Source organism: Pelophylax lessonae, assembly GCF_965119305.1.
Source record: "Pelophylax lessonae genome assembly, chromosome: 7".
Classification (NCBI taxonomy): domain Eukaryota; kingdom Metazoa; phylum Chordata; class Amphibia; order Anura; family Ranidae; genus Pelophylax; species Pelophylax lessonae.
The window spans coordinates 211375477-211395043 of NC_138774.1; the positions used below are offsets into that span (position 1 = coordinate 211375477).

The 19567-nt window shown below is 48.0% G+C and overlaps 1 protein-coding gene across 1 annotated transcript in view; it reads left to right on the plus strand.

Moving 5' to 3' along the window:
* The window catches only part of PNPLA7 (patatin like domain 7, lysophospholipase), a 733226-nt gene that overhangs the window by 334085 nt on the left and 379574 nt on the right, over positions 1-19567 (plus strand). The window contains exon 17 of the mRNA XM_082263919.1: positions 7668-7873. Coding sequence (XP_082120045.1) covers positions 7668-7873 — 206 coding nt within the window. The remainder of the gene's footprint in view (positions 1-7667; positions 7874-19567) is intronic.

Here is a 19567-nt window from a genome sequence, read left to right on the forward strand (position 1 = left end):
CATTGCTTCCTCGAGGCTCATCTGGGCTTGTACTCTGGCCTGTGCTAATTACCTTACAATCTCCTTCATATTGCCTTCAGATGTGTTCAGCGCCTCTGCTGTTCTGACCTAGGACATGCAAAATGGGCGCTGGCCCTTTAAATGTCAGTTTCACCTCAGATGGCGTGTATGGCTGGATTGCCAACATCCAAGCTCCAGTTTTGTTATGGGAACTTGGGTTCACCGCCAACCACTTGTAAAAGCAATAGTCTTTATTGAACTTACCAAAGAAGAAAACAAAATTGGCTTTTTTCCACAAACAAGTGTAAATAGTCTGTAACTCTGGTATAATGAAAAAGATGAGAATGACTCACCACCACTGTAGCACCTCCACACTAGGGTTTGAGGTTTCCTGTCTGCAGGTGGTCAGCAAAACAGTGTCTCAGTCTCAAGAGTTTACTCCCTCACAGCTGTGAACCACTTCGCAATCCCTCACAGAGAAGTGTGCTTCCTTCCTACTGCCTTTCAAGACTCCCTTGCATATGGCATAACCCCTTCGGTGTTAGGACCAAAAGTCCCTGTATTTAGGGTTTCAAGGTTCTTTCCTATCCAGCATCTCTCTGAATTCCAGGTCCCAAATGAGGACTTACCAGTCCTGAGAGAACTGTAAATCAGCCCTATTCTCTCCAACTGGACTACCCTGAACCCCACACCCTGCATGGATGACTGCTAAAAAAATGCATGCAAGTCATCCCCCTTAAAGGGAACACGTCCCAAATAATGGGAAAACATATCTCCTGTTCAGAACCCATCCCTGGTGTCCTGTACACAGCCTCTTTTCCCTCTTCTAGCTGATGGAAATGCCACTGTGGATGGTCTTCTGCAGCCTTAGCCCACCCTCTTCAAGGCCCCTGGTGTTGTGTGTTCAGAGCTGGACATCCGCACAGCAATGCTGTGAGAAATGGTTATTTGTGCAGATGTGGACTTTCTTGTACAAGACTCTTCATTTCTCTCTTACCTCTCACTAATAAGTTATTTCCACCCAAACATTCCACCATTGAATGTCTTCTTTTACGCTATTCTCTGAAGACACTATCGAGATTGTAGCATGTCTACCTCCCAGGAGGTCAGCAATTTCTGAAATGCTGTGTTCTCTACACTTGCTGTCAAAGATCAATCCCCATTAAAAGCTGTTCAGGTTGTGCATTCTTCTATTTGTAATGTTTGGTATAGCAGCATATTAACTACTTGGCAATGCTGCATGATTTAAGGGCTAAGTTCCAGCCCCATAACTGCTGTTGCATTAATGAATGGATAGAAAAAGGGAGCCCATAATGTATATACAGTATATTCCAGTGTGCTATATACACCCTGGTTCTACTTCTACTTACATGGGCATGGAATACAAGGCCTGTCCATAGGAATGTAGTAGTGTAATGCTGGTGAAAGCTGGTATAAGAAGATTTTAGGCTTTTGTGTGCCACACCTCCCTTTTGTGTGTGTAGATTTAAACCCTCACTCCAGCCACAATTTTTTAATTTTGTCTAATATTTGGGGGAAGGGTACATTTTCTATAAGGTTATTTTCATCCGTTTGGAACCCCACTGGGGAGATTTTTTCTTGACTTCCTGCACCTGTGACACCTAGAAGGGGGGTCTCTTGTTACAAGGGCAGGAAGACATGGGCAACAATGAAAATATTGTCATAGGTTCTTACCCTTCCCCACACGATTAAAAATGTTTTTCTCTTACGTCCTCCGACAGTCGCCGCCACTTCATATTCGTCACTAATGGGGTTATTGACCTTTGCTCCGCAGGAGTAGCTAGGCAACAGAATATATTAATATCAAAGCTTTTAGCATATCCCACCCCCAGGGTTGTGGTCCCCTCAGTCAATACCTCCCTGCTTCCTGCATTCCCAACTCAGTTTCTAATGCCTAGCTTAGGAGTAGGTTGGCTGTTCCTGTGCTGGGGCTCTCTGTCTCAGCCTCTATTCTCTTTTTGATTTTATTTTCTCTCTTTCTTTTACTAGCTGTTGATTTTCAGCATTAGTTAGCTTCTTCGGATGAAGATGATCGTGCGGAGCTGGGTCTCAGTCTGGCCACCCTGGATCCCAGGGCTCAGGGCCAGGGGCTTCCCAGCCTGCCATCGAGCGTTCAGCTTAGGTTTTGCCCTGGCACATTGAACGACCCATCCCTGTTCGCTGCAGGGATGCTATCGGTGAGGTGGCTACCTCACTGGACGCCATTGCGGTTTCGCACCGCAGTTCCACTGCGTCATGCTTGCGACACTCCCTGTCCTCAGTGCAGCGGTTTGGTCGCTGGAGCAGGTTCCCCACGCCATCCGGACTGGTAAGTGTGACTCTATGTGGGGACCTGTCTATTTGGGTGTCAGTCTGGGACTGTGTGACCCTGCATGTCTGTGTGGCTGCTGTGCTCCCTGTCAGTTCCTGTGTGGACTTGCTGCCTGTGTGTGGGCTGTGAGGGGGGGGGGGCTCTCCCGCTCTGCTGGGTGTAAGCATGAAGCAGTCAGATTTTGGGCATGTTGTGCGGCGATCTCTGCGGCGACCCGCCATTTTTTTGCGGCAGAATCATGGTGGCCGGTCCTGTGTGGTAATGCACGGCGTTTTGGCGCCAAACGCCGCCATTTTGGCGGCGATCGATCAGGCCACATGTCGGCGCCATTTTCTATTTGCCCAAGGAATCCTCAGCCGAGCGGCCATGTTTGTGTAGCCTTGCATGGGCTTCATAGGGGCGGTCAGTCTTGCATCACTTCCTTTTGCTCTGGGACAGCAATCGGTGGCAGCAGCCTGTGTGATCTCTCCAGGTTTTTATCTTCCCATTTTTCCTGTATTCCTTGCCCAGTTTCTTGTCCCTGTGGGGGTCGGTGTATTCAGTGGGTGCGGTGGGCTACGCTCGCCGCGATCTTAAAGGGGCAGTACCCCTTTCTTCCTTATCTTGCTGGGGCATGGATTCTCAGGATTGCAAGTTTCCTCCCACCTTGGTGGGGGGCCAAGGGGCTGCTGCTTCCCCTGAGGGGGCTGATCTGGCCACTATTGTGGCAAACTTAGCTGCTCAGGTGCAGATGCTGGTGGCTGATCGATCCACAAAACGGCCCAGAGTGTCTATTTCCTCTGATTCAGAGGGCGATCTCTAGACCTTGTGGGGTCTGACGGGGAGGCTGAGGTGGAAGGGGTTGATAATTCTCCCCCTGGCTCGTCTGAAGAGCTTGCACTCATGGATGAGTTGGTTGCTTCTATCAAGCAAACGCTGCATTTACAGGATGAGCCATGTCCTTCAGTTTTGATGTCCTCTTATGGGACGCAAAGAGAGCGCAAAACATCGCAGGTTTTTCCTTGCTCTACGGAATTTCAGCGCGCTGTTGATGAGCAATGGCGCAATTTAAAGAAGCCTTTTGCTGTGCCGAGTAGGTTCAAGCTGCGTTATCCATTTACACCCGCCACTGATGAGCGTTGGTCTGTGCCGCCTCAAGTGGATCACGCGGTGGCCATTTTGAATAAATCCACTGCGATCCCTGCTGAGGATACCCCGGTGTTCCGGGACCCGACGGACAGGAGACTGGAGTCTCTGGCCCGTCATGCTTATACGGTTGCTGGTTCTATGCTGAAGCCTATTTTTGCTTCCATTATGGCAGCCCAAGCTATTGCGGATTGGACGCAGGTGCTCAGGCGCACCCTGGTGGCTGACTCTGCCCCGCCGACAACTTTGGCTATGGTGGATCAAATTCATCAGGGTGTCATGTATTTGTGTGATGCGGACTTAGATATGGTCCCTTTGGCTGCGCGTCTTTCTAGTGTGGCGGTATTGAACCGTCGCCTGATATGGCTGAAATGTTGGTCTGTTGACCAGTCTTCTCGCAAGACTTTGGCTAATTTGCCCTACGCGGGATCTCGCCTTTTTGGCGATTCCTTGGATACTCTGATAAAGGGAATTTCCGGGGGTAAGAGCACTCTCTTGCCCCAAACTCACAAGAATAAGTTTGTTCGTGGTAAGAAGAATACCTCGTTTAGACCCTCTCAGGGGTCCTTTCGTGCCTTTCGGTCGCACTATAAGGGCAAGCCCTTCAAGGGATAGGGCTCCCAGAAGAAGCCGTGGGCGGGTAGGCAGAAGTCCGGCCAGTCCGGGTCTGCTGCCCATAACAATACGGCCTGAAGGGACGCCCTCACCCGGCTCTGGGGTGGGGGGACGTTTGCTCGGTTTTCTTCAACCCTGGCTGGACCGCATTCGGGACAGGTGGGTTCAGGAAATCGTTCCATCTGGATACAAGATCGAGTTTCTCTCTCGGCCGGTGGGCAGATTTTTCCCCTCGAACCTTCAGCTGACTCCGGAGCGATTGCAGGATCTGCACCTGGCGGTGCGGGACCTGCGGGCCCAGGGAGTGGTGGTCCCGGTGCCTCATCGGGACAGATTTCGGGGGTTCTATTCCAATCTGTTCACTGTGCCCAGAAAGGGAGGGCAAGGTACGTCCGATTCTGGACTTGAAAGCTCTGAACCGCTTTGTGGAGGTTCGCAAGTTCTGCATGGAATCCTTGCGCTCAGTGGTGGCTGCCCTGGTTCCGGGGGGAATTCATGGCCTCCATCGACTTGAAGGATGCGTACCTTCACATCCCCATTTTCGAGGGTCACCAGAGGTACCTTCGATTCGCCATTGCGGAGGATCATTACCAATTCGTGGCGTTGCCCTTTGGTCTCGCTTCGGCTCCGGGGGGTTTCACCAAGGTGCTTGCGCCGGTTCTGGCTTTATTGAAAGCCCAGGGCATTTCTGTCCTGGGGTATCTGGACGATATCCTGATTCGGTCAGCGACCAGTCAGGGCCTGGTGAACGTCCTGTCCATCACGATGCAGACTCTGCAGGAGTTCGGTTGGACGATAAATTTTCCAAAGTCAACGTTGTGTCCGTCGGTTCGTCTTCCCTACCTGGGGATGATACTGAACTCTGTTCAAGCGAAGGTCTTCCTGCCGGAAGACAAGCTTCGGACACTTCGGTGCGAAGTCAGGTCCCTCAGGGACAATCGGTGCTCGTCCCTCCGGACGTGTATGAGGTGTCTGGGATTGATGGTTTCGGCTTTCGAGGCGATTCCCTTCGCCCAGTTTCACACGCGGGATCTTCAGGCGGAGGTCCTGGCCAAGTGGGACGGGCGTCCGCAATCTCTGGATCTGCGGATTTCGCTGAGCCGCCTCACCCGCAGGGGTCTTTTGTGGTGGCTCCAGTCCCCGGCGGTGTCGGAGGGCAAGTCCTTTCGTCCTTTGTCATGGACGCTGATCACCACGGATGCCAGCCTGTCGGGCTGGGGTGGTGTTCTGGGCGTTCTGTCCGCCCAGGGAACTTGGTCGGAGGAGGAATCCTCCCTTCCGATCAACATTCTGGAATTGCGAGCGATAAATCTCTGTCTTCTGCACTGGACGGACAGGCTTCAGGGCCGTCCAGTTCGGGTACAGATGGACAATGCCACAGCGGTGGCCCTTCACCCGGATGTCTTCCAGATGTTGTGCGCGAAGTGGGGGTCCCCAGATGTGGACCTGTTCACGTCTCGTCTAAACAACAAGGTGGAAAGGTTCGTGGCAAGAACGCGCGATCCTCGGGCAGACGCCTCAGACGCGTTAGTGGCGCCCTGGCATCAGTATCGCCTGATGTATGCCTTTCCACCGATTCAGCTGCTGTCCAGGCTCCTTCGCAGGTTGGCCTCGGAACCGCACACGGTGATTCTGGTGGCACCGGACTGGCCTCGCCGGTCTTGGTACGCAGACCTCGTGAATCTGGCGATCGACGCTCCGTGGCGTCTACCTCTTCGAGAAGATCTCCTGTCTCAAGGACCGATATTCCATCCTGCTTTACAGTCGCTGGCTTTAACGGCCTGGCTGTTGAAAACCAGGTCCTGAAGGATAGGGGTCTTTCCCCTGAGGTCATTCCCACTTTGATCAAGGCTAGGAAGGCCTCTTCGGGGAAGATTTACTACCGTACTTGGAAGGCATACTTTGCCTGGTGTGAGTCCAGGGGGTATTCCCCTCGCTCATACTCGGTGTCGAGAGTGTTGGCTTTCCTCCAAACTGGAGTGGACCAGCGTTTGGCGCTGGCCACAATTAAGGGTCAGATTTCTGCGCTGGCCGTTCTTTTTCAACGCCCTGTGGCGTCTAATTCATTGGTTAGCACCTTTGTTCAGGGGGTACGACATTTGGCCCCTTTAGGAGGGAGCCTTTGCCTCCATGGGATTTGAACCTTGTTCTGTCCGTGTTGCAACATGCTCCTTTTGAAAAGATCAGGGAGATCTCGTTGTCTCTGTTGTCCAAGAAGGTTGCCTTCTTGGTGGCGATCACTTCGGCTCGCAGAGTGTCGGAGCTGGCGGCCTTGTCCTGCAAATCTCCGTATTTGGTGATTCACTTGGATAAAGTGGTCTTGCGACCTAACCCGTCTTTTCTTCCGAAGAGGAACTTCGGAATTTCACCTCAATGAGGATATTGTCCTGCCTTCGCTTTGCGCGAAGCCTAAGCATCCGATGGAGGTGGCGTTGCATTCCTTGGATGTTGTTAGGGCGATCAGGGTTTACCTGTCATCGACTAAATCCTTTCGCAAGTCGGATTCTCTCTTTGTCCTTCCTGAGGGACCTCGGAAGGGCATGGCGGCGTCGGCTGCGACCAGCGCCAAATGGATCAGACAGACCATTGTGCAAGCCTATGCTTTGAGGGGGAAGGTTCCTCCTTTCCCTGTGAAGGCGCACTCTACCAGGTCTCTAAGTACGTCTTGGGCCTATCGTCATCAGGCTTCTGTGGCCCAGGTGTGTAAGGCGGCGACTTGGTCGTCCGTTCACACCTTCTCCAAATTTTATAAAGTGGATGTTCAGGCATCGGCAGATGCTTCCTTTGGCCGTAAAGTTCTTAGTGCGGCTGTGCCTTAGGGTCCCTTGTGTGGGTCCTTGGCTGTTGGGGTGTTTTTACCCCTAGGTTACTTGTTCTTTCCTGGGTTGTTGCTCCTGTTGAGCACGTTTTTCCTGTTGCCCAGTTGGTTCTCTTACTTTGGTAAGGTTCCTTTCTCTGATGTGGATACTGCATTGCTTTAGGCGCGGCTGCTTTTTTCCCACCCCTCATGTCTACACTGCTATGGGACGTCCCCATTAGTGACGAATATGAAGTGGCGGCGACTGTCGGAGGACGTAAGAGAAAACGGAATTTTTGTAAAATCTTACCTGTAAAATTCCTTTCTCTGGGTCCTCCGACAGTCGCCGCCCCCGCCCCTCTTTTGGGGTTTGTTTATGTACTCTACTGCTATGCTACTGAAACTGAGTTGGGAATGCAGGAAGCAGGGAGGTATTGACTGAGGGGACTATCCCCTGTGGGTGGGATATGCTAAAAGCTTTGATATTAATATATTCTGTTGCCTAGCTACTCCTGCAGAGCAAAGGTCAATAACCCCATTAGTGACGAATATGAAGTGGCGGCGACTGTCGGAGGACTCAGAGAAATGAATTTTACAGGTAAGATTTTACAAAAATTCAGTTTTTGACAGGAAGTGACATGAATTTTCCCAATCGGGACACACAGGAAAATGAAAATCTGACAGACGCTCTAACCTATCTGGCTCTATCTAAACACAAAATAAGTTGCGACTTTAGTTTGACTTGTTGAATTCAAATGTTTGAAACAATTTCATATTCTTGTTGTGATTTTCTGTTAGGATGTCAACATCCGGTTTGTCATCTCCGGCCTCCTCCATGTCTACCAGAGGAAGATTGACAGGGAGGAAGAGACCTGTCTTTTTATCACACACCCGGGAGAGTTGGTGGGACAGCTGGCTGTCTTAACTGGAGAGCCCCTGATATTTACCATTAAAGCTAATCGCGACTGTGCTTTCTTGTCGATCTCCAAGTGTCACTTCTATGAGTAAGTCTCCTTATTTCATCTGATTCTATCTTTTTATACACTTTGTTATTAAAGGGGTTGTAAACCTCTTTTTATTTATTTTTTTTCATTAACACTAACAAACCTGTCTATACTTACCTACTCTGTGCAATCGTTTTGCACAGAGCAGCTCTGATCCTCTTCTGGGGTGCCCCGCCGGTGCTTCAGGCCCCTCCTCTTCATCAGGTGCCCCATAGAAAGCCACTTTCCCTGGGGGCACCCATGTGGGCTCCCTCCTCAGTCCCGCTGCTGCGTCTCATCCCCCGCTCCCGTGTCACTGGATTTGATTGGCAGCAGAGGGAGCTAGTGGCTCCTGCTGCTATAAATCTGTCCATGGAGAAGAGAGACAGCGTCTGGAGCCACTGCGCTCATGCACATTGCTGGATCGGATCCAGCAGCACAGATGGTTTTTTACCTTAATGCATCGAAAGCATTAGGGTGAAAAACCTTGAGGCTTTACAACCACTTTAATTTAGATAAATATATCTGGACTTCATATATTCAGTGGGGAAAATAATAATTTGATCCCCTGCAGATTTTGTAAGTTTGCCCACTTACAAAGAACTTATAAGGTTTACAATTTTTATAATGGGTGTATTTTAAATGATAGAGACAGAAGATCAACAAAAAATCCAGAAAAACACATGATGCAAATGTTATAAATTGAGTTGCAGTTCAGTGAGTAGAATAAGGATTTGTTTTCCTAGCAAAACATGGCTTGGCACTTGGTGGAGAAACCCTTGTTGACAAGCACAGAGGTAAAGAGGTAAAACGTTTATTGTAGTAGGTGACCTTGTTTGCACACATCTCAGGAGGGATTTTGGTCCACTCTTCTTTAAAGATCTTCTCTAAATCCTTAAGATTTCTTAGCTGTCGCATGGCAACTCAAAGTTTCAGCTCCCTCCATAAATTTTCCATAGGATTAAGGTCTGGAAAATCGCTAGGCCACTCCGTGCTTTTTCATGAGCCAAACCTTTGTTGCCTTGGCTTCTTGTTTTTGGTCATGGTCATGCTAATGCTGGAAGACTCATCCATGACCCATCTTCAGTGTTCTGGCTGAGGAAAGAAAGTTCTCATCCAAGATTTTACAATACATTGGTTCTCAATGAACCAAAAGTCGGTTTGTGCCTTTAGCAGAGAAACAGCCCCAAAGCATGATGTTTGCACCTCCGTGCTTGACTGTAGGGATGGTGTTCTTAGGGTCATAGTCAGCATTTTTCTTCCTCCAAACATAGCGAAGTCTCCCTCCTCAAGATGGCAAATGTACAGTCATGCCAATGAACATCTAAATGATTTAGAGAAGGATTGGGAGAAAATGCTGTGGTCAGATGAGACCAAAATTTAGCTCTTTTCCATTAACTTGACTCGCTGTGTTTGAAGGAAGAAAAATGCTCACTATGACCTTAAGTACACTATCCCTATAGTCAAGCACGGAGGTGGAAACATGATGCTTTGGGGCTGTTTCTCTACTAAAGCTACAGACCGACTTTGCTACATTGACGGGCCAATGAAGGGGGCCATGTATTGTAATATCTTAGATTAGAACCTTCTTTCCTCTGCCAGAACACTAAAGATGGGTCGTGGATGGGTCTTCCAGCATAAATAGGACCCAAAACATACCGCCAAAGCAACAAAGGAGCGGCTCAAGAAGAAGCACATTAAGGTCATGGAGTTGCCTAGTCAGTCTCCAGACCTTCATCCTTTAGAAAATTTATGGCTGGAGCTGAAACTTCAAGTTGCCAAGAGACAGCCAAGAAACCTTAAGAATTTAGAGAAGATCTGTAAAGAAGAGTGGACCAAAATCCCTCCTGAGAGGTGTGCATACCTTGTAACCAACTACAAGGAACGTCTTACCCATGTGCTTGCCAACAAGGGTTTCTCCACCAAGTACTAAGTCATGTTTTGCTTCAGAATCAAATACTTATTCTACTCCCTGAACTGCAACTTAATTTATAATAATTGTTTTATGTGTTTTTTCTGGATTTTTGGTTGATATGCTGTCTCTATCATTTAAAATACAACTATGATAAAAATGATAGACCCTTAATTTCTTTGTAAGTGGGCAAACTTACAAAATCTGCAGTGGATCAAATATTTATTTTCTCCACTGTAGAAGCAATGTTCTAAACTGGAGTGGATAAATTATATTGTGTATAAGACCATAATTTGCCTTGCTCTGTAGCTCATTGAGGCACTGACCTATAACAGACACGCAGCCAGCAAAGTGTCAGTATGTTCGATCCTCAAGCATGTTTAAAAACAAGCTGGCAATGGCTGCTGCTTTACTTCTGTCCTGACAGGCTCACTTTAGAGGGAAACCATAACAATTTTTTTTTTTTTTTATGTTTTCAAACTGATTTTTTTTATTATATTTGCAATAGTTCTATCAAATTTTGATTTAGAAATGCTTATTACAGGGTGCTTCCATGATATTGAGTTTTTTGTACGTTCTGGGCTTCCTTCTAGTTAAGCCCAGTACGGTCTTTGCACTTGTTCTTGTACACTTCTGCAGACTGAAATGGGTTTTATCTTTGCTCACAAATGGCACATTTTAATATTCAGTACTGGAAGAACAACTTCGCTTTACACACACATACCTTCCCCAGCCCGCTAATCTGATCTAACCAGGAACCCCTACACCCAGATACTTATTTACCTCTCCATGATGACAGCAGCCTCCCAGGGTGTTTACATCCTGTGCCCTGACCCAAAATCTTCTCAGTCTGTGCAGTAAGTAACTCCTCCATTGACTTGGATTGGTTAATATTCCTACAATAAAGATACTAGGTGTATGGCATCATTCAAGTTTTTATAGGGAGTTGTGCGGGTAGCCCAAGGTGGATTTCAAAATGCATAATGATTTTTATTGATGACAGTGTCCCAGTTGGAAGATTCTCCCTCTTCAGTATATTAGTTCTGATGACCTTCGTCACAGGGAATTAAGGGAAGGAAAATCTAACACTGGAAATATACTCTAGTTTCCTTTAGTATACAATTAAATCTCTGCCGAAAAAAAAAAAAAAAAAGAAAGGAGCTTATAGTTGTAATGTGCATGTATGCACCACATATTAGCACATATGGCAGACTTAGCAAGCAAGAGTCCCCCCCGTTATGCAGTGTTAACACGCCTGTTGCAAGTGCTTCCATCTTCCCTCTCTTGGCTGCTTGATTGGCCAGGCCACGTTGATGTCACTGCTGCTCACATGCACTGAAGTCAATCATCATCATAGCACAGAGACGTGCTGCACATGTACGCTGATCTGCACATTTGTGGCTCAGTGTACACAAACACTAACAGGCAGAAAGAAGGGTTTATGACAGAAGAGACTACTATTGTCTCTACTTGCATTTTTTATTTAAATGTTCAGGTATAATTCCACTTTATTACAAGATGCTGCAGGAGCCAGTTAGTCCCCAGCTAGTCACTTCATTAGACTAGATTCGCACCTTTCACTTCCTTTTATCCATTAGGCCCTGGCCCCTGGGAGCCACCTAGCAATGTCACTGCATGTTCCCTCTCGCTGTATAGGAGATGTCTGCTGCAGGTCGACACATATGACATAATGAGAGCAGTGCTCGTTCATTGTCTCCAGGCGTAATCCTTGATTAATCCGATGCGGCTATAGTTGGCTAAATATAGATGGGCCACCTCAGGCCTGTCCTACATTCTTTCCTCCTGCAGGTGCTGCCAGAAGACTTAGATATACATTACTGAAGGATTGTGCAGGTGTAATACGGGGAAAAGGTCAAAGATAATCTAAAATTTCTTAAACCGGATTTGCTACTTATCAGATCCCTTTTGACTCTCCAAATAAAATTGATCTGATCTCTAAAGATCCTTCTAACTCAGAGACTCTCCTTGCAGGCAATAGCCACAGGAAGCGCCAACCTACAAGTAAGGTCACTCAAGCAAATATCTCTGATAGGCTAAAAGGGAGGCTCCTGAAGGGCCAAGAAAATCCGATTGAGATCTGAGGATACAGGGAACAAACAGGGAGGGGGAGATGTGATGTACTCCCTGGGCAAAAGCCTAACTGGAGTGTGGGGCCAAAGGTCTTTGAAACAGAACAGCCAAGGCTGAGATTTGTCCCTAGTTGTACTCCAGGCCAGTTGTTGTTCCACACCAGATCTGTCCCAAGGCAAAATAGGCTTTCCAAGGTGGACAGAGGCCTTTTCTCCCCCTATAAGGTAATCTGTCAGCTGATTACTGCTAAGCAGATGGATAGCTTGTCCGTGTCCACTAAGCTTATGCCGAGCGGACACAGCCTGTTCGCCTCTATGGGCGGTTGGATATAAATATACCGCCTATCCATTTATATCCAAAAGGGGGTCTGATCGGATCCGCTTAAAAAACTGACAGGTGGACGCCATCGGTCTGCCTGTATGAAGGAAGCCTAAGAGGCTTCTGCCCTGTACCTACCATGTCAGTAGCAGGAATAAGGAGGATTTACCCCTTCCTGGCTATGCCCTCCACAGTGGGCATAACCTTCCAGGGGGCTGGGCCCTGCACCAGGCAGACCATATATTTGGACCTGTAAAGATCTCTGCGGTTAACTCCACATTTTGCAATGCTTGCTAGAGGTCCATTGCAAAGCAACATTACAGGTTGGCCCCTCATCCTTTACCAGGTGGGGTCTGGGTATGATTTCCATAGGTTCTGTAGAGGTCCATAAATCCAGAAGCTGTGTAAAAAGGCTCAGTGGCTATAGCGCAGCCAAGTGATATAGGAATCATCTTGGAATAAACATTCCAGAGTATATGAGAGAGAAAAAATATCCATAAAAAGGTAGGCTTCTCTTATTATTGAGAAGAGGTCCATCAACTGAGGCTAACTGGGAGTAAAATGGAATAATAGGGGGATGTGAATGCAGCCTTTCTTTTTTTGCCAGTGTCCAGTCATCTGAAGGTAGCTGCATATGATCCAAATGTAGTGATGTAAAGAAGTGTCTGTTCTGTACTGTGCAATCAGGAAATTAGATATAGGCCTCCTACACATGCAGCTCATAAAACATCTGTTTCTCTTTAGTTCATTGACAGACACCGCTCCTGATTCTTCTTAACTGTTGGGTTATACTGCCCCCGACAGGAGTAGGGCACTAGGCAGGAAAAAGCCTGACTATGCCTATGGCCAGTCCCAGGGGGTATACACCCACACTCAGCTATTGGCACTCTGTTTTTTTGCTGCCTATTCAGGAGAGGGGACCTAGTTCCTTGCTGGGATCTCTGGTCCTGGATTTTTTTTTCCCTTTTAAATAGATTTTTTCCTATCATTGTTATTTTGTTCATGTGAGATTGTCCTGTTCCGGCTTCAGAATGTTTTCAGGAGTTTTACTAAAACCTGTTTACAGTTCCCTGGAAGGAAGGCAAGGTACGTCTAATTCTGGAACTCAAGGCGCTAAACTGCCTTGTGCAGGTACAGAATTTCCGAATGGAGTCCATCCGCACTGTAGTGGCGTCCCCATATCTGGGGGATTTTCTCGCTTCTGTCGACATCAAGAATGCCTACCTTCACATTCCAATATGTGCTGGTCACCAGCGCTTCATTCACTTTGCCGTGGGTGAGGAGACTTATGAGTTTGTGTTGTTTACCTTTGGTCTCGCCTCCGCTCCTGCGTCCTCACAAAGTGTTGGCTGCAGTGCTAGCATTGTTGCGTTAGCGGGGTATCATGGTACTGGGGTACCTAGACAATCTTCTGCGAGCAAAGTCTCCACATGCTCTGATGGGACACCTTGGAGATTATTCTGCAATCTCTGAGGGAGTTCGGTGGGATTCTGGACCTTTAGGAGTCTCCTCTGGTTGCTTCCACAAAACTGGATTATCTGGGTGGATTCGGCCTCAGCCAGAGTGTTGCTTCCTCTGGAAAACTCCAGAAATTGCAGGAGGCAATTCAGCTTCTGTTGTCCAGCAGACGGTCAACCCTCCAGGCTTACATGCATGTGTTTGGCCTGATGGTGTCTACCTTCGAGGCGGTTCCCTTTGCACATTCCACACAAGTTTTCTGCAAAAAGAGATTCTGGTGAAATGTCTCTAGAGGTGGCTTCATTCTCCGGCGCTGTCACCACGGATTCCAAGATGGTGCAGTGGACTGCCAGAAGTAATGCCCGCCTAATGCCAAGGTGTGGTGAGTAGTGTCCCCACTCTTTTCTCTGGAAATTGCTGAGGTGGTTACGGGCCCTCCCTGGGGATGGTAGCCCCCCCCCTGTCCTCCCGTGTCCTTCCTCTCCCTAGTGGGGTTTCCTCACCTGTCCCCTCCCCTAGTCCCCTTTTTGGGGTGCTCGGGCATTTTTTGGGGTGGGGGGCTGAATTGGTCTTGGGCCAGAGGGTGGTGGGGTGTGCCGTTGGCGGCCCACTTTTAGGGGTGCCTGCATTATTTGTACTGCAGGGGGGGTCCCTGGGGAGCTCCCCCCAGTAGACTATTAATTCCCTGGGGTCTGCGTGGCGCCGCCATTTTGCCATGGATGGTTTTCTCTGTCTTTAGCTGCCATGTTTGTGTAGTCCGGCAGACATGTTTTTGGTTTCCCTTTGTAATCTATAGCAGCAGCCATTTTCTTGTAGTCTGATAGTGACGTGCAGCGGGGGGCCTCTTGTGTCAGTATTGGTGCTTCCTCTTCCTCTTTGATCGCAGTGTTGCAGGCTGTTGGGCGCTCTCCAGCTCTGGGGTGATGAGTTTGCTACTTGTGGTGCTCTGAGCAGTGTGCGGGGTTTTTTTTTAAATAAATAAATAAATAAATAAATTTTTTGCTTTTGTGCACAGTGCGCCTCCGATTTAACCATGGAGCCCCTGGAACGCCTATCACCACCTGACCCACTCCTTGAAGCTGCGAGACCCTTTGGGTCTCAGTCTGCCCTGGTGGCCATGACAGCAGCCCTGCAGTCACTTGTGTCAAAGATTGATATGGCCCTGCAAAGAAGCGTCCCCCGCCTTCACCTATATCCTCTGCCTCCTCAGAGTCTGGGGTGGATTTGACTGCCGCGGACGCGAGTCAGCCCACTGGGTCTGCGTCCACGCACCTGAGTGCTCTAACCATGAGGATGAATCCTCCTCCTCTGCAGTCGCGCATGAAAAGGTGCTGGTGGAGGCATTGATTGTCTCAGTGCGGGAAACTAAAGTTGGAGGACTAAGCTGATGCTGAGTCAGCGACGCAGGTGCAGTTTGGCACCCGCAGATCTTCCAAAGTGACTAAGGTGTTCCCCTTTCCTGCCTATTTTGACAAGATTGTTACTAGTCAGTGGGGTTCCCCCGAAACACATGGTTGGAATACCCAAGCGTTTCGCTAGGAGATATCCCATTGAGGAATCTCTCCTGAAGAAACTGACGTTTCCACCATTGGTGGACTCTCGGGTTTCCATGCTGAATAAGGCCATGCCCTTACCAGTGGAGGATTCTCCATCCTTTAAGGATCCTGTGAACAAGAGATCTGAGGCTCTGGTCCGTTACCTTTTCACCGTGGCAGGTTCAATTTTGAGGCCAGTGTTTTCTATCACCTTGGTATCCCAAAACTTAACGGAATGGGCAAAAATTTTACGACAGGATCTTGAAGAGGGTCAACACCCTCCTGAGCTGGCGGATCAGTTGATCCAGGGTCTACAATACATCTGTGATGCGTCTTTGGATGCAACTCCTTTGGCTGGGAGGGTATCCGTGACGGTGGTGATTCTTCGCCGCATGATTTGGTTGAAGTATTGGTCGGCTGACCAGGCTTCTAAAAAAGTGCAGACTGATCTACCTTTTCTAGGTGACTGTTTGTTTGGTGCCTCTATGGAAAAGATCATCAAGAGCCTTAAGGGAGGTAAGAGTACTTTACTTCCGCAGGTAGCTAAGGGCAAGGAACCTCATCGTAAACGTGGTCCTTTTTTCTCAGCTCATAAGCGGCCTTTTCGCCCGTCTGGATCACAGGAAAAGAGTTCGAGATCCACCCATAACTTTGCGGGAGGCTCTAAGAGACCCTGGAATGGTAAATGGTCTGGGGTGGGGGAATGTCTTTGCTTCTTTCCGGACCCTTGGACCTTGCTCATTCAGGACAAATGGGTCCATGAGCAGTTTCAGTTAGGCTACAAGATTGAGTTTAGGTCCTTGCTTCCGGCAAGGTTCTTTCCTTCCAACTTACGTCTGTCTCACGTTCGGCTGCAGGGCCTCTACAGGGCAGTGCAGGACTTGTTCGCACAAGGAGTCATTGTGCCAGTTCCAGAGTCACATAGTTACATAGTTAGTGAGGTTGAAAAAATACATCAGTCCATCCAGTTCAACCTATGATGTGTGTGTGTGTGTTTGCTTTTAACCGTACATTGTATACCCCTGTATGTTGTGGTCTTTAAGGTGTCCATCTAATAGTTTTTTGAAACAATGCTCCCTGCTAATACGACTGCTTGTGGAAGAGAATTCCACATCCTTACCGCTCTTACAGTGAAGAACCCCTTACGCACTTTAAGGTTAAACCGCCTTTCCTCAAGTTTTAGTGAGTGGCCACGTGTCTTATTGTATCTCCTTTCTCTGAATAGTTTGTTCCTTATGCTCGGGTCGCCAGTACAGTATTTGTACATTGATATCATATCCCCCCTCAATCGTCTCTTCTCCAGAGAGAATAGGTTCAGTGCTTGTAGTCTTTCCTCATAGCTGATGTCCTCCATTCCCCTAATTATTTTTGTTGCCCTTCTCTGGACTTTCTCCAGTTCCAGCACATCCTTCCTGAGGACCGGTGCCCAGAACTGGACAGCATACTCCAGATGTGGCTGGACCAGAGTCTTGTAGACCGGGAGAATAATCTCTTTATTTCTGGAGTGAATCCCCTTTTTTATACAACCCAGTATTCTATTGGCTTTGCTTGCGGCGGCTTGGCATTGCATGCCACTGCCAAGCCTATTGTCTACCAGTACCCCCAAGTCCTTTTCCATCCTAGACTCACCCAGAGGTTCCCCCCCTAGTGAGTAGATTGCTTTCTGGTTTCTGGCCCCCAAGTGCATTACTTTACATTTTTCAACATTAAATCTCATCTGCCATGTAGTTGCCCACCCCGTTATTTTGTTCAGGTCCGCTTGCAAGGTTTCCACATCCTGCATAGAAGATATTGGCATGCCTAATTTAGTATCATGTGCAAATACTGAGATTGTACTCAATATCCCCTCTTCCACATCATTTATGAATAAATTAAACAGGATTGGTCCCAGGACAGAACCCTGGGGGACCCCACTTTCCACACCCGCCCAATCCGAGTACTCCCCATTAATCACCACCCTCTGTACTCTCCCCTGGAGCCAGTTCTCTATCCAGGTACTCACCTTATGGTCCATACCTACCTTCCTTAGTTTGTACAGTAAGCGTTTGTGGGGAACGGTGTCAAAGGCCTTTGCAAAGTCCAGATACACCACATCCACAGGCTTTCCTTTATCTAGGTGGCAGCTCACTTCATCGTAGAAGGTTAATAGATTGGTTTGGCACGAACGATTTTTCATGAATCCATGCTGATTACTACTTATAATACCGTTTTCATTACTAAAGTCTTGTATGTGGTCCCTTAACATCCCCTCCAAAATTTTGCAGACTACTGATGTTAGGCTGACCGGCCTATAGTTACCCGGGATATATCTCGGCCCCTTTTTAAATATTGGTACCACGTTGGCTTTTTTCCAATCAGCTGGCACCATACCCGTCTGTAAACTATCCTTAAAGATCAAGAATACTGGTCTGGCAATCACCTGGCTGAGCTCATTAAGAACCCTCGGGTGCAAGCCATCCGGTCCCGGGGATTTATTTATGTTAAGTTTCTCTAGTTTAGCTCTAAGTCTATCCTCTGTTAGCCATGGTGGCACTTCCTGAGGTGTATTATTTAGTTCGGCCTTACAAGCAAGGTTCGTGTAGCCCCCGATTCCTTTGTGAAGACTGAAGAAAAGAAATTATTTAACACTTCCGCCTTTTCACTGTCCTTAGTGGCCATTTTTCCTTTATCATCTTTTATGGGGCCAATGTGCTCTGGCCTCGCTTTCCTACTGTTTATATACTTAAAGAACTTCTTGGGGTTCTTTTTACTCTCCTCCGCTATATGTCTCTCGTGTTCTATTTTAGCCGCCCTGATTTCGTCTTTACATTTCTTATTACACTCTTTGTAGTTCTTAAATGCTGCCAATGACCCCTCAGTCTTGTATTTTTTGAAGGCCTTTTCTTTAGCTCTAATATACATTTTTATGTTGGAGTTTAGCCACCCAGGGTTTAGCTTTGCTCTTTTAAATTTATTTCTCTGTGGAATGCACTGGCCCACCCCTTTGTTAAGTATGTTCTTGAAGCACTCCCATTTTTCCTCCGTGTTCTTTGTTCCCAGGGTTCTATCCCATTTGATATTTTCTAGCAGCGAGCGCAGTTTAGGGAAATTGTCTCTTTTGAAATTCAGTGTCCTTATATTACCCTTGTGTTTCCTATTACTGTAATTAATACTGAAACCAATTGACCTATGGTCACTGTTCCCTTAGTTGTCCAGTATTTCTATATCCTTGAGCAGGTCTGTATTGTTGGTAATCAGTAGGTCAAGTACCGCATTGTTTCTTGTCGGTGCGTTCACCATCTGACCCATAAAATTGTCCTGCAGAACATTTAGGAACTGCCGAGCCTTGGCTGAGTGCGCGGTTCCTTCTGCCCAGTCTATATCCGGATAATTAAAGTCCCCCATTATAATGACATTTCCCATCCTTGCTGCCAATCCTATCTGTAACATGAGGTCCGCCTCACCCTCCTCCCTCTGGTTGGGGGGCCTATAGCATACGCCCAATATTACCTTCCCCACCGTGCCTTCCCTTTGAAGCTCTACCCATAGGGATTCTGCCTCGTCCATAGCTCCATTATTAATATCATCCCTCATATTTACCTGTATACTGTTCTTAATATACAGACATACCCCTCCCCCTTTTTTACCCTCTCTATCCCTGCGATAAAGGGAATACCCCTGAATGGTCGCCATCCAGTCATGAGAGCTGTCAAACCAAGTCTCAGTTATCCCCACAAAATCTAAGTCCTCCTCAAACATCAGCAGCTCCAGCTCCCCTATCTTGTTGGCCAGGCTTCTGGCATTGGTATACAAGCCTCGTAATTTTGATCGGTTACATTTATCCTCATTTGATGTTTTTAGGCTGCTCTCTTGATTTTTCCCCGTACCCACCCTGGGTTTAGGAGCTCCGAACACCCTACCGCTAATGCCCCCATTTCTGCCCTCTGAAACTTGCTTTCCACTGGCTAATTCTACATCTGTACCCTCCCCCCCGTCACCTAGTTTAAAAGCCCCTCTAACTTTGTGGCCATCCTCTCACCCAGTACGGCTGCACCCTCCCCATTTAGGTGCAATCCGTCCCTACCAAAGAGCCGGTGGCCGACTGAGAAGTCGGCCCAGTTCTCCAGGAACCCGAAACCCTCCTTACTACACCAGCTCCTCAGCCACTCGTTAACTTCCCTAATCTCCCGCTGCCTCTCTGGTGTGGCTCGAGGTACAGGTAGTATTTCGGAAAATACTACCTTGGAGGTCCTAGTCCTCAACTTAGCGTCTAAGTCCCTGAAATCGTTTAGGACTCTCCATCTTCCTCTGCCTATGTCATTGGTACCCACGTGTACCATGACAGCTGGGTCTTCCCCAGCCCCACCCAATAATCTGTTCACCCGATCCGCGATGTGCCGAACCCGAGCGCCCGGCAAACCA